The sequence below is a fragment of the Bombus terrestris genome, chromosome 10, assembly GCF_910591885.1.
Source record: "Bombus terrestris chromosome 10, iyBomTerr1.2, whole genome shotgun sequence".
NCBI classification, from domain to species: domain Eukaryota; kingdom Metazoa; phylum Arthropoda; class Insecta; order Hymenoptera; family Apidae; genus Bombus; species Bombus terrestris.
The window spans coordinates 10,922,799-10,946,316 of record NC_063278.1 but is presented as its reverse complement, the minus strand read 5'-3'; the positions used below and the strand labels follow the sequence as shown (position 1 = coordinate 10,946,316).

The 23,518-nt window shown below is 30.0% G+C and overlaps 2 protein-coding genes and 1 long non-coding RNA gene across 8 annotated transcripts; 1 reads left to right on the top strand and 2 right to left on the bottom strand.

Annotated features, from left to right (window-relative positions):
- Positions 1-1,893: 1,893 nt before the first annotated feature.
- Positions 1,894-6,819, bottom strand: LOC100651168 (heterogeneous nuclear ribonucleoprotein A3 homolog 2). Of its 3 annotated transcripts, none has more exons than XM_020864904.2 (6): positions 6,662-6,819; positions 5,834-6,037; positions 4,667-5,299; positions 3,916-4,003; positions 2,182-2,235; positions 1,894-2,094 (listed from the first exon to the last, which is right to left on the bottom strand). In XM_020864904.2, exons 1-6 carry the CDS (start codon positions 6,741-6,743, stop codon positions 2,085-2,087), a joined length of 1,071 nt encoding a protein of 356 aa, XP_020720563.2. In that variant the 5' UTR covers positions 6,744-6,819; the 3' UTR covers positions 1,894-2,084. The 3 variants fall into 3 exon arrangements, with proteins under 3 accessions (XP_020720563.2, XP_003398313.2, XP_048265695.1); XM_003398265.3 differs by having other exon boundaries at positions 3,916-3,955; XM_048409738.1 differs by having other exon boundaries at positions 3,916-3,955; positions 4,697-5,299.
- Positions 6,820-6,974: 155 nt separating this feature from the next.
- LOC110119608 lies at positions 6,975-17,956 on the top strand. 2 transcript variants are annotated; one of them, XR_007225600.1, is made up of 4 exons: positions 6,975-9,301; positions 11,678-11,860; positions 13,164-13,218; positions 16,631-17,956. It is a non-coding gene; the product is annotated as an uncharacterized LOC110119608 (long non-coding RNA). The 2 variants fall into 2 exon arrangements; XR_002308088.2 differs by lacking the exon at positions 6,975-9,301 and having other exon boundaries at positions 11,347-11,860.
- On the bottom strand, positions 16,187-23,365 carry LOC100652248. Of its 3 annotated transcripts, none has more exons than XM_048409741.1 (4): positions 23,049-23,365; positions 20,907-21,651; positions 18,265-18,586; positions 16,187-16,738 (listed from the first exon to the last, which is right to left on the bottom strand). In XM_048409741.1, the coding sequence occupies exons 2-4, from the start codon at positions 21,288-21,290 to the stop codon at positions 16,596-16,598; spliced, it is 849 nt and encodes a 282-aa protein (XP_048265698.1). In that variant the 5' UTR covers positions 21,291-21,651; positions 23,049-23,365; the 3' UTR covers positions 16,187-16,595. The 3 variants fall into 3 exon arrangements, with proteins under 3 accessions (XP_048265698.1, XP_048265699.1, XP_003398322.2); XM_048409742.1 differs by having other exon boundaries at positions 20,907-21,637; XM_003398274.4 differs by lacking the exons at positions 16,187-16,738; positions 23,049-23,365 and adding an exon at positions 17,808-17,996 and having other exon boundaries at positions 20,907-21,702.
- Positions 23,366-23,518: the final 153 nt, after the last annotated feature.

Sequence of the window (23,518 nt, the reverse complement as noted above, 5' to 3'; positions counted from 1 at the left end):
ATAAAATTACACAAAATATCTGTTCTACCAAACTTACCAAACTTTCATTTCATTTATACGTTAATTGTTTCCTTATATTACCACGTAATTGTTATATTTAATGCTGCTGTAATTTTTGAACGCGTTACTTATTCTGTTCTTTCTTCTTGCTCGCAATACTTACATTTTCTAAATTAGTTTATGGAAATAATACAATGCACGTTGAAAACGAAAGCAGACTTAAAATTTCATGAACAGTTAACATGGTACATTTTTTGTTTTTATTTTTGTACTATCGAAACACGTTCGACGTTTCTGGACGTATAGATCAAATAAATTTTTGTTTATTTTTATACTAATGTTCGACGAAGCAAATGATGAGAAAGAATTTAACAGCGTGTGATCATAACTTGAAAGTACGGATACGGATCACGTATTCGCAGCAGCACGGAACCTATCACCTAGTCTCGGAGATTTGACTCCGTTTCGGCGCGGATTTCGTTCCGCACGCGCGCGCGTGCTCATTCCTTCCTGACAGTCTTGGAAAAATAGAGAAAAGAATCGAAACCTTACCGTTATGTTCACCCAACTCGCGCCATAATTACAGCATGGACTTGCTACTTGCAAGATGTATACAACCATAGCCAACGATATAGTGCGCACAGTTTAGACCATGCCACGGTAACAGCACACTCGTTTCTTTTAGTAATTACATGAAATTGAATCGTGCCTATCTATCAACGTTCGACGCGTGTAATTATTCATCTCTGTTTTACCTTGCATGTGACATTAATTATCACCGTGCAAATGTATATTGCATGCTTAGTACTGAAATAGCTATCTAGATGTTAATGTCACTCCTTTAGAAACTATAGCGTGTCGCTAATGTCTTGATTATCGAACGTATTATATCATCAATTGCAACAAATTGTGAACTATTAACCAAGTGTTTATTAATAATTGTGTTTATTAATTATTGAGTAATATAAAGATGCAATTTTTCAAAATATCGTTTCTTCATAGAAGTATGTTATCATTTAAGAGACGTAAAAATTTGTAACACGGTACAAGAGTCGGTATAAAAGTCGTACAGGAGCTGGACGAAGAAGAAGAAGTAGCAAGTTATCTTTTTTTCTTTTATATTGATAAAATTTTTAAATAATCTATCGCATTTATATTAAATCTATCAAAGCAAACTAGCGAAGATGTAATTTTCTCACTGTCTCATTCATAATTTTCTTTAATGCAACATATGTAAAAAAACAAATAAGTACAAGTACGTAAGGACGTACATGGCGCCCGCATTTCGAGCAAACGAAAACGAATAGTTCGCGTGTAAATGAAGTTTCATAAATGAGCAGGTATTTTCATCCAGTCTTCGCGCAGATTCAATATAGAGTCGTGGTATCGGAGACGTAATTAAACCGGTCTTCCACTTTATCACGGATTATATTAGTAATAGTAATCACTACTCGGTTCAATATCTTGCCTCAAGTTGCAGCTGTTCAGAATAATTATACTTCGTTCTTTGATCATTGTTGGGTTAATTATTGTGACGTGACGTGGTATCTACTACTTTATGGTTTTAACAGAGCAACAAAAACAATTCTGTTTTTCTTTGTCTAACTAGATTTTCCTCGAGAATGGCAACAGCCTTTCAAGGTCAGCGCAGGGTCGAGTTAAAGATTTCGCAGTACCGATGATCGATTATCTGATTATCATAAATACAGGTACCTCGTAGATCGTAGAAATTAATAGACCAACACGCATTAAAGGTAACGTGCAATGCACACAGCATGTAAAATGATGCTCGTTAACGCGTTACGCTCTCCCCTTTTAACGATGAACATCAATCAGGAATAGAACCTGCGATTATTTCCTGGAAATCCTGAGATTTTATTAAAAGCAAACCTGTTTACTATTTTTTCATTTATTCGGTACTTGATACATGTTACATAAATCGGCGATTAAGATGACGAACGTTACGTTGTAGCAAACTAATTGAATATGATTCCACGTATATGTTATAAAAGTCGTTGAATTTTTTTCGAATATTTTGGGCAGCATATAACTTAAAACATCTTCGTTGTTATATTCTATTTGGTTTATTTCCCCCTGAAAATAGAGAATTGTGTTATAACCAACAGTAAATAATTAACACAATATATAGTATTAAATAAGTAATGGAAATTTAATACATACCAGCTGGAACCTGCTTTCGCTGAAGCTGAAGCATATGAATTTCCACCACCGCCACTACAATAATATAAAATCACAAGATATTATTTCAAATATTTCGAAAATGGTATTATATAATAATATAACTTCTACTACTTTAATATAACTTTCATTAGAATGGGTAATATGATCTTTTGGTTCATATTTGTTATTTTTCAGACAAAAATAATTTAGTTTAAATGGAGCCTTGTTCAGTTCAGTCAAGTTGAATTTAAACTTCTTGGAAAAGTTAAAAGTTCTAAAGAACAATATATTAAAAATGAAAAGTCAACTTTGCAAAGTAGGATTGTTGAAAGATGTCATTTTGTTATATTTAGTGCTCTCTTAAAAGAGTTCTAAGTATAGAAAATAGAAAATACTATAGACATTATGTCAGAATTTTCGTAGAAAAGTTTGACTATTTGCTTAATATAATTGAACACAAGTTATAAAATAGTTATCTTGGTTTACCATCAATTAGAACAAAAGTAGAAACAACGTTACGTTCCTGTCAAGTCAAAGAAAGAAGGACAGTTAAGAGATTTACGCAGTGTCTATACCGGATATCGTGTTTGTAGCTTTTCAAATATTGAAACAGCCTCCTCCTTCATGCCTTGAAAACTTTTATCGATGTATACAGATGTGAACTCAAGTAGAAATAGTTCGCAGAAAATTATAAAATGAAGTTTCTAATTAAACGTATGCATACCCAATAAAGTCATTTTTTTCCAAAACTCATTTGTCAAAATTTTATGTTAGCATTTTTTTCTTTTTATTATTCAGTGCAGAAATATTCCTCTTTCATTTATATATACTAATGATAATGGTGTACCTTGCGTAAAATATTAATCTTCAGATGTATTTTCTCTGGTCGAATGTTCTCTGCATTACAATTTTTATTGTTTTTCGTTGCTCTTTAATGTTCTATTATTTTCCGATTTATTTAAAATATACATGTTGTTCCAAAGTTTAATAATCGAACAGAAAATGTTATGTAAACATAAATCATTTAAAGCTTCTTCAAAAAATTATAGTAAAAATACAAAATATAAGAAAAATAATTGGATTTTTATATAACTTGCATAACTTTACACAAGAATAATAAAACAAACAAATCTTCATGCGTGAGGTGAACGATTCATTGAGAAGAAATAAAATCAAGATAAGCTAAATTGAGTGATAAATTCAAGTTGATGCTGTCAATTTGTATCGATAGGAACAGTGAATATTTTGAAATGCTATGTTAACAGTCAATGATCATGTTGATTGTAAACCTATTCTTATTTATAGCATAGTAAATGTTAACGTGTTATTATTATTCCCTTTCGTATCGCTATTGCAACCTTTTAATAAGGCTGTAAATGACTTATGTATTTTTGTTATGTTATATCCATAAAATACTGTGATAAAGTTTGGCATTTAAACCCTGAAACATCTTATATAAAAGCCTAATCTAAAGTATAATTTGGAAAGCCTATTTCAATAATTTCGATATAAGATCGCTTTTACCAATAAAAAAAGGTAGCAGTATCAAATGAGCAGTCGATGGCAGTTAACAACAATGCGAATGAGATAAGCAAAAATAATAGTATAACGAAAAATTCAATGAGTTACAAGGATATTTGGTAAATACTTATTGTGAAATTTCTCCTTCTCTGTTTCTTATTTGTTGATACTCTTAGATACTATAATATTTTAAGAGATAATTTAATACCGTACCATGTGCTGCAACCACCGCCGCCAGATGGATATCCACCGCCTGCAACCGGTATAACAATAACGGGTATAGTGTCTATTTTTTGATATCCTATAAAAATCACCCAGCGTTAGAAGCGGAAGCCATGCGTTATTACTTTGTTATATAGCTTTATTAAATGTATTGTATCTTTTCGTAATAGTTTCAGAACAATATAAAATATATGGTACATATGATATGCCATATGCTTTCATTAATAATTTATTATTGTGTTCCATTGTACCACAGCATAATATAATTGCGCATATGCTCAGAATGTTGTTAATATGTTATAAATCGCATGCATAAAAATCTGAAGCATCAGTAACGCAATTGCAATAAACGCTTATTTAATATGTTACCAAATTATGAACCTGTTAAATTTCAAATACTAAGTAGCTGAAGCCTACTATACTATATCGTTAATTCTTACGATTAATGGTAATTTGTTATTTTTTGTTATTGTTTCAATTCCAACACGTTGAAATATAGTTCAAATCGTGAGATCATTTTGTGTATCCTTATTAAAGGGCTCTGTTAATTCAATAACTTTGCACCAACATCGATATTTGTAGTAACAGATGATACAGCTAATATTTATTACTGAATAATTTATAAAATAAGTAGTGTAAGTAGTACCGAACGTGTTAAGCGAAATTTTAAATCAATGTAATCTATATAATTCACAGATAATCAATGTTTAAAAAAATAAAATAACATTAAATTGTATCTTACCTCCTCCGGTGTTGGGATGACCTCCGTAACCTCCTCCGCTATGTCCTCCTCCTCCAGGGTATCCTCCTCCACCACCAGGATACCCACCTCCTCCTCCACCAGGATACCCACCTCCACCTCCGCCAGGATATCCACCTCCACCTCCACCAGGATATCCACCTCCTCCTCCGCCAGGATATCCTCCACCTCCACCAGGATAGCCTCCTCCTCCACATCCTCCAGACCCGCAGCCACCTTTGTTGTATCCTCCTCCAGGATATCCTCCACCACCACCACCTAATCCACCACCACCTCCGAATCCTCCGCCACCTCCAAATCCGCCACCACCTCCGAATCCGCCGCCAAGTCCACCACCAGGATATCCGCCTCCTCCACATTTGACGCACAATGTTCTCCTCTTACGACTTTTGCTTAATTCATTTAATTTTGTTTTGAGTGGATATAAGTTTCCTACATCATTTTTATAAAGCTTCACTTTAATAAGTTTGGCTTCACCGGTATTATTCATTTTTTCAACGTTCAAACCCTCTTTATCTCTTAATTCATCCGCAACTTCATCTAGATCGACTGGTACACCAGTGTCTTCCTCATTTTCGTCTACCTCGAAGATTAGTAGTACAGTTGCCAATGGATCTATTTTAATTGAATTATAATTAGTTCATAGTGATTATTTTTTTCATAATATATATGATATCTCAATTGTTTCTACCGTGCATAGCTGTCAAAGAATCATAAATCATAGATGTAAATCGGTTCATTATTGTTTTACGTGGAATAGTATTCTATTAATCATTAAGACATATCATGGCAGAGAGTAAGATTATAATTTAGGTAACTATGAAACTGAAAGATTGATGCTTGTAAGAATTGAGAAACGTGATTAGATTCAAAATTTCTTAATATTAACTTCTACACTTCCAAAATTGAATATTCATACATATTTTATATGTTTAATTGATAATATATATATTTAATATTTAATTTAAATGTTATAAAATGTTAATATTACGTATCATCGTAATGTTAATATAATGTATCATACAATATCAAATGCAATACATGCGTTTGACAGTTTTATCATTTTGTAAGCTATTTCGTTAGCTATGCACGAAACTTTAAGTTAATCTTTTTTATATTTCATGTAAAGTGTAATTCGTTTTTAGTTACCTGTTAGCTCTGGAACATGTTGGATGACTTCATTTCCAAACATTTCTTCAGAAGTTTCACCACTAGCATTTTTCAATCCAAAAATATTTACAACGAAAACCATATACTGGTGTTCTTCTTTTTGCGGGTAAGGAGGAGGCTTAAGTTCGGTCGATAAAGTAGTATCCTCCTCATTGGTAGGTATTACTGCAGTCGATAATTCTTCTAAAGGTTTGTTATAAAAAAGCGATTATTATGTACCCTCATTTCAACCATATACGTGATAAAAATGATACAATAAAACACTTCTCATCTTCTCATCTTAAACAGAATTTTTATAACATGACGTTATATAGAATAAAATGATAATGTAAAACGTCTGAAATACTACAGATTATTCTACACCTTGTATTAAACAAAAGAATACAGGCAACGTACAGCCGGTAGAAGCGATACAGTGAGGTCGTAAATTAAAACGTTAAATGGTTAAACAGACACACCGATTGATTTAACCGCACTGACAGCCGTATGTTGTACATGTCCCGTGACAACAACTGTCAAAGATTCATTATTGTCGACCTACCTATTTGAAAGAAAGAAATAGTTCTGAGTTAACGTTGTACAATCCTGGATAAGGCTGGAACACTTCATCTTCCCTAAAGTAACCTAACTTAGATCTTCAAACATGTAAACTTTAACGTTTGACCGATATAACAACCTCGTTTATATCGCTTCCACTGACTTTACAATGCAATGCGGATAAAATAGAAAGTTAAGCTTCTTAAAAAAATTATTGTTAGGTTCTCTAAAAATTTTGCATATATGAGCATGCAATATATATTTTCTCACCTGTAGCTGGTGCAGCCGATACGACTGTAATAAGGAGAAGTAGGAGCAAGCTCCTAAAACTCCTAGTTGTTTCGTGATCCATTGTGGAGAGCTCGAAACTCTCAGATCACACTGTGCATCGGATCTTTCATCTTACTGCTTTTATAGCCATCGATCTTTATACACGCACTACTTCAAAGCAATTATATAACATTACGAGTAATGCGATGAGCCTCCTCCCCATCCTTTTTCCATTTACCTACTACCATTACAACTTCATATTTTTGGTTTTTCCGTGGGAATTCCAGTTTCACGCGTTCATGCGCACTGTAATGTTGTTTTCAAGTGAATTCAGTGTACTCGTTTATCGCTTTATCAATTATCACAAAATCGGTCGTAAGTTAATTAGGTGATACTGAAAGAAATGTAATTAGTGTCAAGTCAGGAAACAATACACGCCAATAATCGAATCTTAAAAACTATCCTGTGAAATGTGTTTGTTCACGTGCATATATCGAATTTCTGAAAGCATCGCGTGAACTATCTCGATAACATAACCTTCTCGTTATGCCAAACAGATTAGTGAAATCAAAAGTAACTATTCTATCGATTCTTCGAACGCATTAAATAACATCAGCAGTTAGACTATGTTTGACCCTAATGAACGTATTATGCTTGATAAAATGTAACATAAACTTTTTACGTCAAGATATCAAGAAAGGACATTAAAAAATAACATCTCCTAAAAATATAACGTTCCGTAATAAAAGAGCGTGCTGATAATATACGTCAAGTTGAATCTTTTTACTTGTCAAATAACTTTCTGTCATAGAAACAGACGACAATTCTTCTAACGTTCTCTTGTGATGTTGACAAAGATTTAGTAATTTCTCCTATCTTGATATATATTATTCTTTAAATAAAACGTACAAAAATTGCCTTTTGTTTTCCATTTAAAACTCTTGAGTTTGCCATTATTTCGATTGCATAATAAGTTCGAATTAAAATATCTGTGAAGTGAGCAAAAATGATTGAAAACTAGTATCCATGTTCGTATAGGTCTTTAAAGTTCATATAATCCTTTCTAAGAAAAAATGTAAAATTACGATGTAGAGACTTACTTCGTATATGCGTATATTGACAATAGTTGTTAACAACTCCTTTTTTTTTCTTTTAATTAATAAGGATTGCATTTTATTCTAATACTCAAGGTCGAATTGAGTATCGTTATCTCGCGAGATGTTGGATGCAATAGCAAATGATCACTGTTTTCAAATAAACGATGTTTTTTAACATAACGATAAAATAAATATGTCGCAAATAATGATGTTTTTTGCAAATAATTGTTGTAAGTAATGACAAAAAGAATGTTAGAGGATAATGATAATAATTGAATTAAGGTATATAAATTTAATAGTTACACACTTTCGAAACATCGTAGTAGATGTTATAATTTATTCGATCGTAATTAATGATTACCTATGCATTACCTATGCATATATACATATTCATAGATCAGTGGAAAAGGTAATCTAACGATTATGTAGATCTGGATCTAGATCTAGTACTTACGTTAGTTTTACCAATTCTTGCTTCCTATATCTCGAATTTGTCGTACATTGTATTTATCATTATATCAATTTATGATCCCTTAATGTTATTAAAAAATGTTACAGTGGATCCAATTGTAATTCCAATCTTGATGATAAATTCGTCATAATTATGTGTGAAGGTTTAAATCGATTCAATCCAATGACTCGTAGTAACGATCATTAGAAGTTACAACAGCTTTGTTTCAATATTTGTTATCTGAATTGAAATACCGTGGTTGTTCGATAAACGCTTGCTATTAATTTTATGTGCTTCAAATACGCAAGTTACGATGTTATTTTCAAAGAAAAACGCATATAGAGAAGCATAAACAAGTAGATAAACATTCTCATGTAGAAATAGATATTAAAATGAGTAAACGGTACGGAGGACCTCGAGAAGAACAGAATACTAAATAAGCGTATGATTCACATAAATGTGCTACATGAATGCAATAAATATACTTTCTACAGTATCATGATCGTTTTTATAACTGTTTGTGTCACAATTTATCTTTTTCGTGTTAAGAGGGTATTTTCACAAAATTATAATTCGCAGGAAATAAATCGATTTCGGAATTGTTAACTAAGAAAATATTTGATGATTTACACGTTACTATTTTTAAAATTCAATTCGGCGAAATGTGCTTCCGGTAAATGTAAATTGGAACCTGAATGCAGAATAATATAGTAAACAATTTTATTTAGTTTAAAGAATCACGATTAGCCAGATTTTAAAGGTAGAATATTTTATATTAAAAAAAATAAAAGTTCTAATACATTTAAGGAACGGAATACAGAATAATACCAAATAAATAAAGGAAATAAAAATAACACAATGATGCAATAATAATACAATACAAAGAAAATACTTGCGCAACTTCTTAATTCACAGGAACGAACTTTTCCCCTTCTATGAACTATCAACAACGTAATTTGTGTTCATTTTGATGATATACAGAGATAGTCAAATAAGATACTAGGAAAACTGTAAATTGTACATCTACAGCTGCGGTTCTTTTTGATTCGTGTCTACCTGATTGATAATTTATGGAGATTCTTAAGCAAAATGGTGAGATCACAGTTTCATGTGATTCGTACGAATCGTAGAAGTTTAAAAGCTATCAGCCAAGTAATCGCATCATGTTCTTCCTGTTGATTGTTTTAGAATCTTAATCTTTCATAACCTTGGCCTATAGAGATATCTATGAATAGTAAAGAATTCGATGAACACATTTCTCAATAAAGATTGAAAGGGGTAAAAGCTTCTGGAAAGTAACTAAAAACCTTTCAGTAATTTTTATATATTTAAATGTTTTATTAATTTTTATTTATTAAATGTTTTATTATTTATGGCACAATTTTGCATCTGTGACGGTTCATGTAATGTTTTTATTTTTAATATGCGTAGATTTATTCTTTGATGAAATACCTTTCTAAGAGATTTATCGCAGCTTTAAAATGCTACTTGAGTAAAAATAATAATAAATCGTTGTTTCGTTAAGCTACAACCTTAGAAAAAATCTGATTGCCCCTAACTATAATTGTGATTCACGCGATCGGACCGTTTAATTCGTATTTATACTCAGCGTTCGTACTTTTCCACAATCTCATAAATCATTTTCCGATGTGCATCGTGACTGGTCAATTCCACTTTTTGCATTTATATATTCATTCAAGTACAAGAATGCACGACTGAATGATGAATGGTTGCGTGTAGGAAGCTACAGCATTATTAATTATTAATCAATTAATTATTTTTATTTCTTAGGAATAAACATGCATACTTAAATAGTGTTAAGTCTTAGTAAATAGTAAATAGTCAGGCAATTAGATATATACCGATAATTGTGAAAGTGACCTATGTCAAGAATCTAAAAAAGACGAGTTCATCGGCTATTTTGCGTCGCGTTTATCGGCGTCACAATGATCTGAAACTATTTTTGCAAAGTAAAAAAAACTGGATCATTGGTTGATGTTGTTTGTTACGTCGTTAAACAAAATTCAGTTGATACGTCAAATGCAAAACTGTAAATGTCTCGGAGCAAAAAATACATGCATATTACTTAGGCCACTGTCGTAATCACCTGCGCGTGTAATAACGGCTAAAAGATTTTTCACACGTACGTATAAATAAAAAGGAAGGATGGAAGTTAAAGTTATATATTTAAAAGTTCAATGAATTTTTCAACTAAAAATGTCCTAAAAGTAGCAATTTAGCAACGTACGAATAATTAACAGTATAGTTTTAGTTTATCCTTTTTAATTAGTTTACACTTTTAATTAATTGACTCCATCTGCAAAAAGATAACGAAATTCTTAAATCGTCACTTTTCACGATACGGCGATAACGAAAATTTAAACAATGTATTTTAATTCGTATAAAGGTATAATATTATAATTTACAAGAAACAGTTTCTGGTTACTCTTCGTTTTCTGATTCATAGCTCCATTAACATTAAGCTTATGAATGCCCATCACAAGTGCTATAATAATTATTTCATCAACAAAATCAATATACATATATTTTTATATATTATACATGAATTTTATTTATTTTAATCAGAGATTCATATCAAAACTCATATTCCCTTCCCAGGAAAGGTAACATACGATTGGTAATGATTAAAAAAGACAATTGTGCACATTATACGATATATCCATTTCCCGTGTTAATTCTACCAAATGTGCTACTGGTAAGATACTAATTGTTTTCCTATATGGAAACAAAATTCTTGGAAGCTGAATCTGATACAAAGTTTACTAGTTTGTTCACTGACACTGATATGCAATGTACAGCATAATATGCGCGGCATATACCGATATGCAATTAGAGAGACAACTAGTAAATTAGTCGTTTCACCCACGGTCGGGGATTTTCTAAATTACCGGTAATATAGCCACATCGGATGACGTCCGCCAGCAGAACGAATCACTTAAAACAATTACCTACGCTATTGCATACCGCATAAGCATGAAATAAGTGTATTTTATTGGAAATAATTCAGTGTTAAAATATGATGTAAATAATCGCGTTACATAAAGCTGTTATTAGTAAAATATTTCCTCTTATACATCGTTAAGTATTTTATTAACACGCTCTTTAAATATATAGTCGAGGAAAATGAAATAAGAAGGTTTCGAACGTGGGTTTCGAAATTACTGTATCAATATTCCTGACAGCTCAGTAAACAAACTGCTACAAATTTTAAGCTAGCACATTTATAATTTAGTTGTCATCGATGAATTTAGACTATAACGCAAATACATTTGCGTAGCCTGCTTAGAGTTTTATTGATATTTCAAACTGACAAGCTTCTACGATTCTGAGCAGTAACAATATTTAGCTACACATTTTTCAACTGTGTGACGAAGATTGTAGTTTGTGTTCTTGTTCTCTCGTTGTATATTTGTCCCATTCCTATAACTTGTTTCTTGATACTTTCAGAATTTATAACTTTTGAACGAATATAACGGAATGGAAATTTCACAAGCGTCATAGGTCACGCGATTAAATTTTCATTAATAATTACACGATATGTTTAGTTCAAGAAAGAAAGAGTTTCTTATATTTCAAAAATTCCATACATACGATTGGTAATCTTTTTTTAGGAAATTTTAAAAAATAGTGGTAAGTACTTTTTAATACAACTTTAATTAAATTGTAATTAATAAATAATAAATATTTGAATAAAGACAAATTGCAAGCAAGGTCTAAAACTTTAGGATCGAAATATATTGACGAAATGCGTATATACTGTAAATGTTTGTTTTAAATACGAATTTTTGTACTCCTTTTGATTTACATTTATAAGTATAAATTAAGAGAAATTATCAGTGGATATATTTAATAAACGTGAAATTGTATCAATATGTATATTTAAAGCTATTGTATTAAATTAAACAAGAAATAAAAACAATCAAATTCTACAAAAAAAAAGAAATACAAAACGATACTTATTCTTGGAATACGAAAAAAGAAATTCTGAATTCAATACTTAGAATTTTCAAGAAAAACAAAACGCTCTGGATACCTGAGTCACGTCCTTTATTAGATGACTCGAAACAATGAATGTAAAGAAATTCGTAGGAAAAACCTGGAATTTTTAAGCGTGTATGAAATTCGTTGGTAATTACTTTAAACAATATGTGTCGATGATTATGTAAAACATAATAACCTTCTAGAGTAAATTATTTTTAATTCGTTATTTAAATAACACACAAATTGTTATTAACGCCTTTTTGGACATTGCTTCAAAATTCCCTCTAAATAAGTCATCAAAAGCTGAACTATACCGTAGAAATTTCCTTTCGATATCATTATATCTTTGTTCAAGTATCTGTCATAGATGTTTTGCTTCTAATGTTTATTCATATGTAGTGTTTACTCGTCATATGAAAAATATGAAAGTACGTATTATGTGTTAAATGGATTTAATTTATATAATATGTTGAATCTTACGTACCTATTGCCTACAAGAGTTGCTTCATTCGTAATTATTCAAGAATGCAATCGATAAAATAAGAATTATCACTTTAACACTATTATAGATATTATTTTATATATAGTAGTTTCAACTTTTAAAAACTCAAGTTCTATTAATTGCAAATCATTAGGTAAGAAAAAATGATTAACAGTGTAAAAATTTTATAATTATTGTTTTTGATTGTACTTATTTTATAATTATTGAAATACTTATAGGAAGATTTATGAACATAAATATTCATTCTATAGATATATTACGTATAATTGTCTTTGTTCTAAATTGTCTTCAATTCTTTTGGCATTGTTTTATTTGTAAACACATATTGTTATTATTCATGAAGAAATATTTCATACAGTCTTCAAAATAGAATTTGCCAAGGAAGCTTTTATTTCAATCTAGGATATAATCATTTTCTCGATACGTCACTATCTATTGCTATTCTTGTAGATTCCGGAACTGTATTAAAATCCTATTACTTGAAAAGGATGGCCGCTTCTGGATGGTAAGAAATTATCTTCATACGTATGAATATATCAATTATATCAATAATATATAATATATAATAATACATAGTAATAAGTCAATTAACCAGAGAAATTATCTTATGTTTTTGGGAAATAACATTTTTATACAGTAATTGAAGATAAAATGGATTTTAAGCAAAATTGGAATGAATCAACTATTATTTAAATATTCTTTATTTTTGTTTTTCTAATTCTACTATTAATAATTAAATACAGAGATGTTACTGAAGTATAAAAAGTACTTTAAAGAACCTTCTGTTACTATATTAACGCACCAGGTATACTTTTTACGAGTCTCTCATAGTGAATAATCGTGGTGTTATGACGTTATAACCTTGAATTCAACTGATGAATATATACATATCTTTACGTATCCTTAGATAGTGAAATTATTAATATTGATCCAAATATCATTTATAATTCTTTTGCTATTATTGCCATTTTTGTATTATCTTAATTTTTTAATGTTTAGAAGAAATCTTTACAAGGCTAATGCTTCGATGATAAAAAATCGCAAATTTTTAGTATATACTGATACAGTACTTAAAAAGAAAAATAAATATCATACATTGCAACTAAAATTTTCTTACATGCTCATTATATATAACAATGGCTATTTCATTATATCTAAGCATACATAATTTTATACTTCCATCTTGCAAGGTTTTAAGTTATTTTAATTTTTCACGTTTATATTGTATTACAACAATATTATGAAGTAACTTTTAAATTAAAGTATTTCAAAATACAATTTGCCTCCTCTTTAATTATTCGCGCTTCTTGGTTCAAATATTAAATATAATTATATTTACAAATATAAATAAATTAGAAGTTGTAACTAAATTAAAATAAACTAATTGAAAATTAGAATATTTTATAAGCTATCAAGATATACATTAACAGTATTATTGATGCTATTTGATTTCCTTTTACTCCAACACGAACGAGATGCAGAATTTATATATCACCGCAGAAAAAGTACAAGACAGATCTGCCACCTTATAAGTTTTCGAATCTCATATTCTGAAATACCGATTGTGCAAAATATCAGACGTTCTGTCATGCCCTCTATCTTTTAAAGTATCTACATAGTATATTTGGATGTATATAAATATTATTACATAGGAATTATGTACATATACATATTTAATCTAATTAGCGAAATCGACAAACTCAACGGATGTAAAATTTTTATTTTACATCTGTTTATTTTTAGAGAAATATGTAAATTATATTGCGTTCTTAGGATTCATGTCGATTGCAATACAATCACTGGAGATTTTATATTCTGATTGGTCAATTGTCGTTGAGTTCGATTGTGGCTCTATCTTGACAATATATTGATAATGGAAAATATGTAATTATAAACTAACTTCATTTAATCATACATATCCTATATACTGATCATATATACTCTTAAAATAAAAAACATTTCCCCGTAAAATGTAGTATTGGAGACAAATGAATAGATAAGAAACTGAGGTGGTATGTCGTGATAGGTGTGGAAGGAATACTCCGATGTTCAACAAGTTTATTACTATTGGCAATCAACGAGTCAACAATTTATACGATTCACACTTATGATTAACAATCGAGAGTTTACAATCGCGTATCTCGGCTTGTGTTTGCTTCGCTATGATACTGAACCTTTCGTACTTCGCGACTTGAGGCAGAATGACTCTTTGTTCGAAACCAAAAGGATTCTTTTCTTAGTTGCCCTTCGATATCCTTACTCCACACGCGTTTATTAGCGCGTGCATTCTTCCAAACATTCGGCGGAAGAACCATAGGGATATCGATGGCACATTAGGCACGTCGGCCTTACGCTTTGAAGATATAGCGCTTTGTGTCGCGAAACTGTTGGAAAGTTCCGTGCTCGTGTGCCGTCACAAAACTTCTTAACTTCTTCTTTTATTTCGGAAAAGATTCATCGTGAATGATATGTACTATAACAGAGGATTAATTATGATCCGTGAATTTTTAAATTTATAGGAAAGTGAGAAAAGTTATTAACGTAGTTAATTGTCACTTGAGCTTGAACGTCGATAACGATATGTACGTCACTGCATAATTACCAAATAGACGATCGACTAAATCCGGATCGAATAAATTATACGTAAGTCGGAAGTTTCGAAGGATGAACGAGATGAAATAAAATTATGTTGAATACAATGGGGCAGATAATACGATTCAATTTGGATTTAGTCGATCATGTACTAGAAATGTCCTTTCATTAAATACCTTTTATTAAATTTCTCCATATTCATAATAACATAACATTAATTTAATATATTGACGTCGAAAGAGGTTAATCGACATCTTGTGTTTTTCAAATGTTACCGACGGCAGACGTTTTTTATTTTTTCAAGCGTTGCTGCATTTTCCGTTTACATATTTACCTTGCAAAATTGTACGAAAAGTGAGACTACATGTAGTTATTATCATTTAATTATTAATTTAATACTATTTTTTATTTTTAAACGAAATGTAAACAAATTGTTACCCTAGTTCATAACTGTTTTAACTTAATTTTTCGAAAAATGTAATTAAAGAATCCACGTATGTCTTATACGCATAAAAAATACAAATTCACGATAATACGATGAAAATTCAACTTAAAACGCAACACCTTAGATAGAAAGCAACATTCAGTTCTTTCAAATTCTACCTTCAAACAATAATATTAATCTTCATGAATTTCAAACTCAGTCTTCTCAGTTTAGGAGTTAGTGAAAACAGAAGAGTTAAGAACTAAAGCGACGAATTGATAAAACTTAATTTAGTTACAAAATTATACAATTTAATATATGGTTATAAAGATTATAGAAATAAAAACAAGAGAAGACAATGCCTACACAAAAATAGAACATGAATATAATTCTACAACAAAGATATAGAAATTTCATTCTACGATACACAATACATCATACAAGAGCTAGTACGATAGCTCGTACGATTAGTAACATTATTTCAAACAATTGTATAAATAATCGACCGACTTATTAATAAATCGCGTATTTAATTGTAAAAATAAATTTTCATGCCATTGTTGATTATTTTAACATACATATAATTTTCTTTATTTTTTATAATTCTCTTTATTTCTTCCCAGTGGTTGATAGAAACGGATGATTCGAAGTTTGTTGAAATTTGCGCGTGGTGTGCAGTTTAATAAAAAACCTTCTCAACGAATCACTTGATATCGAAGACTAAAATCTATGTATTTTCAACAAACAAATTAGAATTACTAACTAATTAAAGATGTGATTAACTACGAAGACTAACTAATTATAGAAATGACAGCCAGTGATAGACGAAAAAAACTAGTGATGTTCGAAAAGCGACTAACTTATATCTAAAAGCGGCCAACCCTTAGTCCTCTCGTTGCAGTGCAATCGTGGCAAGATATGTCCTTGGAGCAGGGGTGAAGGAGCTGACCGCTGGTAAACAGCGCAGCGGCTTGGCAACAGGATGATCCCGCTAGGTCAAGACTCGACACTACGAAGTACCGAGAACCGTTAGACTCGGAACCGAGCATCTAGATTCCAGAAGATCCTTTGGGATGCGACTGTATGATACTTCGCTAGCATGGAACCGAACAATGACCGGTCTCTAACAAACGACTTTTCACTAAGTGCCGAATGTAGGCTTATTGCAAAGAAACTTGCTGAATAACAAAATAAAAATTACATTCCCGAACAGATTTAAATATTTATAGCCTACTGAATTAATTATTATTAAAACAAATTTATCAAAGTGTTCGCGTACTTCTATGCGATAATATATGTACATATATACATATAAATTTAGTGCGTATGTTCGTGTGCATATATATATATATACATTTAGTGTATGTATATGTAGACATGTATACCCACACACTAAATATACATACAGGAAGAACAAGTCGGACTACGCAACCTTCTGAAAGCATCTTCGAGAAAGATGAACTTACTGAAGGAGGAAGTTACAATAGTAGGAAGATTGACAATTTTTCAACGAAAATTGAATGACTCTTTAATTTTATTCCGTATTCCATTTTCGATCGCGAATAATCGAATTATCAACATTATATGTTAAGTTTATGTTATATATTAATTACTAATATTATGTTAGTTAGCAATTTCATACTATTAATATCCAAAAGCGGTGGTGTACAAAATAATTTAACCAATATAGAAAGAATAATGCGCGCGCGCGCGATGTGTGTGTGTGCGATAGCGTTACGTATATGTAACAATTCGAATTTTCTAATATACAACGTAATTAAGTGACCGAAAATATATAGACGACTCGCGGTAAAGTACTCTAGACATAGTGAAAGTCTCGGCCTCGCCACATGACTCGAAACCAGATGAGGCAGTCTCAATATGTACCATGTTACCTACTTACACTTAATCTCAATTTTAAGATAAGTAAATGACATTCCAATATCTTTCTATGTAATAGGAGAAAATTAAAAAGAAAGTATTGAGATGAAAAGCAAAAGAAAGAATATTCTTACATATGACTATTACAGAAGTGTTTGATAAATAAGATCAAAATATTTTTAAAAATTATCCACACACAATGTACAAAAAATTTTTATTTCATTTTCTTATATCGAGAAAAAGAACACTGTAACACGAGAAACTATATCTGCAGAAGGACGTCTGATAACTACGCTTAAATATTTAGTTACCGAATAAAGTTACGAAGCTCACAAATTTTCCTGCACTATATCGTTATAGTTCTTATATCAAATATTTCCAGAAACCTGGTGAATAATACAAATTTTTATAAGAAAACTATATTATTAATGATTTCTTAAAGAATTTTTTATTTACACGTTTTACCAAATTTCTTTAATTATGGGATTTAAATTCTATTGAAACAAATATCTCTTAGTTCAGCTTTGATTGTAAAATTATAAAATACGTGATGGAGATTACTCTGATTTTTAAAATGACAGGTCATACTCAGAAAAATTTGCTATGTAGGTCGCATGTGCGTAGGACATACTAAACAATTTTCATTCAATTTACCTAATTTTGCATAATATATAATATCATTGATAAGTTTCTCTGCTATTATTCTTTGTTGCTCGTTTAATTCTCTGAGGTCACAGGCAATCTTTTTTCCAGTAATATCAAAAATATCTTCTCGAACGTGTGTATTAGATATTGCATCCTTTGAAATTTTATGAGCAAGTTCAACCGGTTGACTTTTCTTATCTTTGCACTTCCTTTTTCGTTTGAATACATTTCTTGTCATTGAAGGAGTCGTTGATAAAGAAGAACTTAATCTAGTTGATACTTCCGGAGATGAAGATAACATATTTCCTCCTGTATCGACATCGTCTTGTTCCTGAAATAGATAAGGATATGTGCATACATACATTTCTTCATTTTTTAGGCTTACGATTAGAGCAGAAATGACAATCGATTCCAGGCACAGGTTGAAGAGGGCGAGACTATAGCCCCGGGCCTTGTCTCCTCAGGGGCTTCGCTATTCGAGAAAAATGCATCTTATTCTGAGTATAACGGACGAATTATGTTAAGAAAAATTTTAAAACTAACAACTATGTCATAAAATTGTATACTAAGAAATTTAGATATAATTGATTACAATATAAATTTTATATCACGCTTACGTAAATTTATTTCACTTTAAGTCCCCTCCGCCGTCTTTTTCTATTAAAGAAATCGATATACTTAGGCCTCAAAAACATTAATCTAGCCTTGATCGATTCTCAATCCTTATAATAAACTAATGAATGTGTTATAGCAATTGATATATAATAAACATATGTACATAGTAAAATTAGCTAGTAGTTCATATCATATCACAACAATTATAAGGGAACAGTTATTATTATTGTACCAGAAACCATCAATGCAATGTATGAACTTGTAACGATTCATGTAGATAAAGGCGGAAGAATTTTACAGAAGACAAAATTGTATCAAAAGTTCGCTAACAAAATTAAATTTATCCAATCTTACAATACCCAAAGAAAGAAATTTTATCATATCATGTACATTTGTGGATGATCAAGCTCCTTCACGAGTAAAGGAGAAGGCAAATTTTAACAAGACGACACAAAATATTTAATTATGAGCTTAGAATTAGTAGGGCTCACTGTAATGGAAACGCATTTGATGGCTTCAGTGTTTGATACTTTTAATCCTCTAATACATAGAAACAAAGGTATTGACACAAATTAGCTTTTCTTGTGAAACCCATTCACAGCTTCTAAAAAAACGTGACTCTGTTTAATTTTTTTGTAAAATATAACTTTCTAGGATTTAAAATTGTTATGATATCAATCCCAATTCTTAGAACTATCATATATAACATTTATTTTGAATAACTGCTATGAGAAACAAATTATTGTTTCGCTTATGGTTTCTATGTCGCTCCTAGATTAATTTCTTTAGTTCTAATAATCAGTCCCAAAGCAGTTATGAAGTCGATTTTTGCATCGATTTTTTAATAATTAATATCATATGTTTCATATGATATTTTAATTTTAAAGTCAAAAGTTATGTGTATATTTTACAAAAAACTTATGTATATTTTATACATAAATTTACAGGAAATTTTGTAGGAAAAGCTGATCTGTGCAAATACTTTTGTTCATTATTATATGTACTGACATTTAACATGTGAATACCACTGTAATAATTAATAAGCTACCGCTTATTAAACAATTTTTTAAGCGGCATGCATAAAATAAATATCTTATTACTCATTAATATCTGGACAAACTAGTCGATTTGCAGTAGTATTATGCACCTTTTACCGAATTGAATACGTTCATTATGCACGACACGCACATTCGAATCGGATGAGCACATACTTTTAGATTATGTACGCTATCGACTTAAATGTGTCAAATGAACTAAAAATCTCGAAATTACGAAGAAATATTTCATAATAATTCATATTAAACACATATATGAAGTGTTGTATAGAAATTTTTTGTTAGCATACAGCATCGTACGAAATAGAAATTAGATCCACAATGAACGTGTTATCAGTAGCATATTATAATTAAATACTGCAATATAATTAAATTATATTATAATCAAATTAAAATATAATTAAATTATTAAAATATAATATTATTCGCATAAGTTTGTCTACTCGCATTAAGTATCATATCTTAGATATCACTGTAATGTCTATAGTTTTATCAGATCAGAAAAACCTTCTTTATCTAAACTATTCGTATTTTAATTTTATGACATAATAATATTTTATTCTACATAACTGTATTAATCACAAAAAAAATTAAATCATTGCAAACCCATCTAACTATAATTTTATTAAATTGCATCCTGTCAAAAGCAAACATGTGTTCAGATGTATTCGAACAGTAGTGTATGTGTATATATATGTCCTCCCTTATATGAAGATAACGTAAATACACATTCAGAGGAATAGAAAAAATTATAAAAGTGTCGATACTCTTACAACGAACAGCATGAATTTTAAATTTTTCTTCGCGGGAAGTCGAGAAAATTTCAAAAATGAGTTTAATAATGACGAAGCTGTAAATTTGAAAAAGAGAATGTTTATACGGATTAGATTAATTAAATATTGTGTATAAATATATAAATAAAATAACTGAGCAAATAATAATTAACTTTTATTTAAAAGATACTAAAAAATAATTACTTACCATATTATCACTGCATTCAGTTTTCAAATTAATACTAACATCACTAAGGTTTTCTGTATCTCTCCCTGGATCACAGTCTGTTATAAAACTTAAAATATCGAAGTACCAGAGACTTGGTATATATACATTTTTTGTTGATCTCGACTGTTTGACTTTTTTCAATTCTCTTCTAAAACTGCACCGCAAATTGTGTATTTTTTTATTAACGAAATCTTTATCTGACAAAGGATTTATTTCTTTACATTTTTCGATCAAAACATCTATTGCATCATTTCTTAAATTTCTGTCCACATATGATTTTGACCTTATATCCCACAAACAAGGAAGACTCTTATATAATGCAATAAATTCTGTCCAGAATGTGTGATTTTCTATTGCACTCATATCTTCTTACAGAGGTTGCTACTAAAAGTTACGGATGTTTTAAGTTTTAACAACGGCGTCGCGACCTTACTTCCGTGCTACTCTCGTATAGAAGCTGAGATCTGTCTCGAGGTAAATTCCCGTCTCCCGTCCGCGGCAGACTCATAGCGATTGCCTCAACGATATGTCATGCAACCTGATACATCACTACACACGCTACATGCGGCGAGGCAAGTCTCTACTTGAGACGCGGCACTGGCTGCGGTGAACGTGGCAACACCGCCTCTTGCAAGCATCGATAGTTCAACTCTCAATGCTTAGAAGTCTTATAGTGCAGTTTATTGACAGATTGTGTAATTAACGTTTTTCTGAAAAACTTCAACTAAATATACACAATATTTTTTAAATAATCATATATGAATAATACACACACAAATACTATAAACACAGCATGTAAAAGTAATATATATATATAAGCATTTTAGTTTTTGTGAATATTGTATTCATATATTTTTGTGGTTCTTAGGAAGATTCGATGTTGCGACGCTTGTATTTAAATTATTTATGTATATTGATTCTGAGTAAATATAAGTATAAAACAAATTTGGACTACTCTTATAATGTTAAATTACAGTAATGATATAACTACAGGTATAAAAAATGGATAAAGAAGCACATCAAGTGGTAGGAACATAAAAAAAACAACATTACTAATACTAATTATAAACACATAAGTTTAATGAATACATGAATAAAAATGAGTAAATATAACTCAATATAAAACAATGATAACAATCAGAAGACTTTTGAAATCAATTATAACACTAAAGTATATTATGTTACATTGTATTAGTAATTAATAAACATAATGTATTATGGTGTATTATGATGTATTATGAGTAATGGTATTACGTAGCTTTTTCATATTAAAATCTTATAAATTAATAATACCACGATATTGCTCTAGTTCTAAGGGAAACCACTATAGCATTTCAAATTGAAATAATTATGATGTATAATTGTTATTTCTCAAAAAATTAAGAAATTCCACTGTTTAAAATTAAGAAAATAAGATTCAAAGATATGAGAAAGTTATACTTTTCAATGGCGTATTTGAAAATATTTTACTAAGATTTTATAAGAAAACTTATAAAGAATTTTAAAAAGTACCTCCTACTTTTTTTAGTTTCCAAACTTAGTTTTCAATACATATATTACTATAAAGAAAAGATTATAAAATATATAGGCAATGAGTCATTTAATCCTATGTGAGTATTTAGTTCATATGTACTTCAAAGATAAACTTCAAGATAAACAAATTGATGTATGATGTACTTGCAAGTGGTGATATACAGTCATCTACAAAAATTATCATATACTTTATAAAAGAACTACTTTTATTTTAGTAAAATATATACGGTATTATATAATAATATATTCATTTTTAACGTATAAAACAATAATAAAATAGTTCTTAATCATCCTGTCATTCACATTAGTCTCCAGTGAAATTTTGTAGTATTTTATTTTGATAAGAATAATCTTTCTATAGAATATAGAAAAACTTTTATGATTAATAGTAAATCTCATTATGTAAAGTTTTGAGAACTTTGTACAATCCAACATTAGAGAAATTCATTGCAGAATACTACAGCAAAAGAATTAAAATAAAATATGTCGAATAACTATTGGACAATTTTGACTTTAAATTGGACAAAATAATGTTATAAAAAAGAACAGTAATAAACATCAACCAACTGACATAAATAGGAAACAAACCTGCACTGTGTTACACACACTATTGCACATTCTGTTACACTGTATTATAATTGTTTCATTATATTATTGTTTATTGCTATTTTCTATGATAATATATATATATTACTAACATTACTACAAATAAATATTTCATAAAATCGCGGGAAGTCATACAGATTAGGTTATGTTTACATTAAGGCCGGACTCTCACCGTTGCCAGATTTATATTCAACGCAGTTGAGATTATTAGAACTGAGATGCGGAGAACGTTACAATCAATGCTCTACAATAGCTCAAAGGAAGTCACCGCAAAGATAATTATCATAGCCCGTAGAAGGCATCAAGACTGCGAAAAATGTTTAACAAGGAATTAAATATCGTAATTTATTATTAAAAACACAGTATTGAAAACAATTAAAATAGTAAAAACTTAAAATATGAATAATAATAAAGATTAAATAATAAATGATACAACTAGAATTCTAATATAA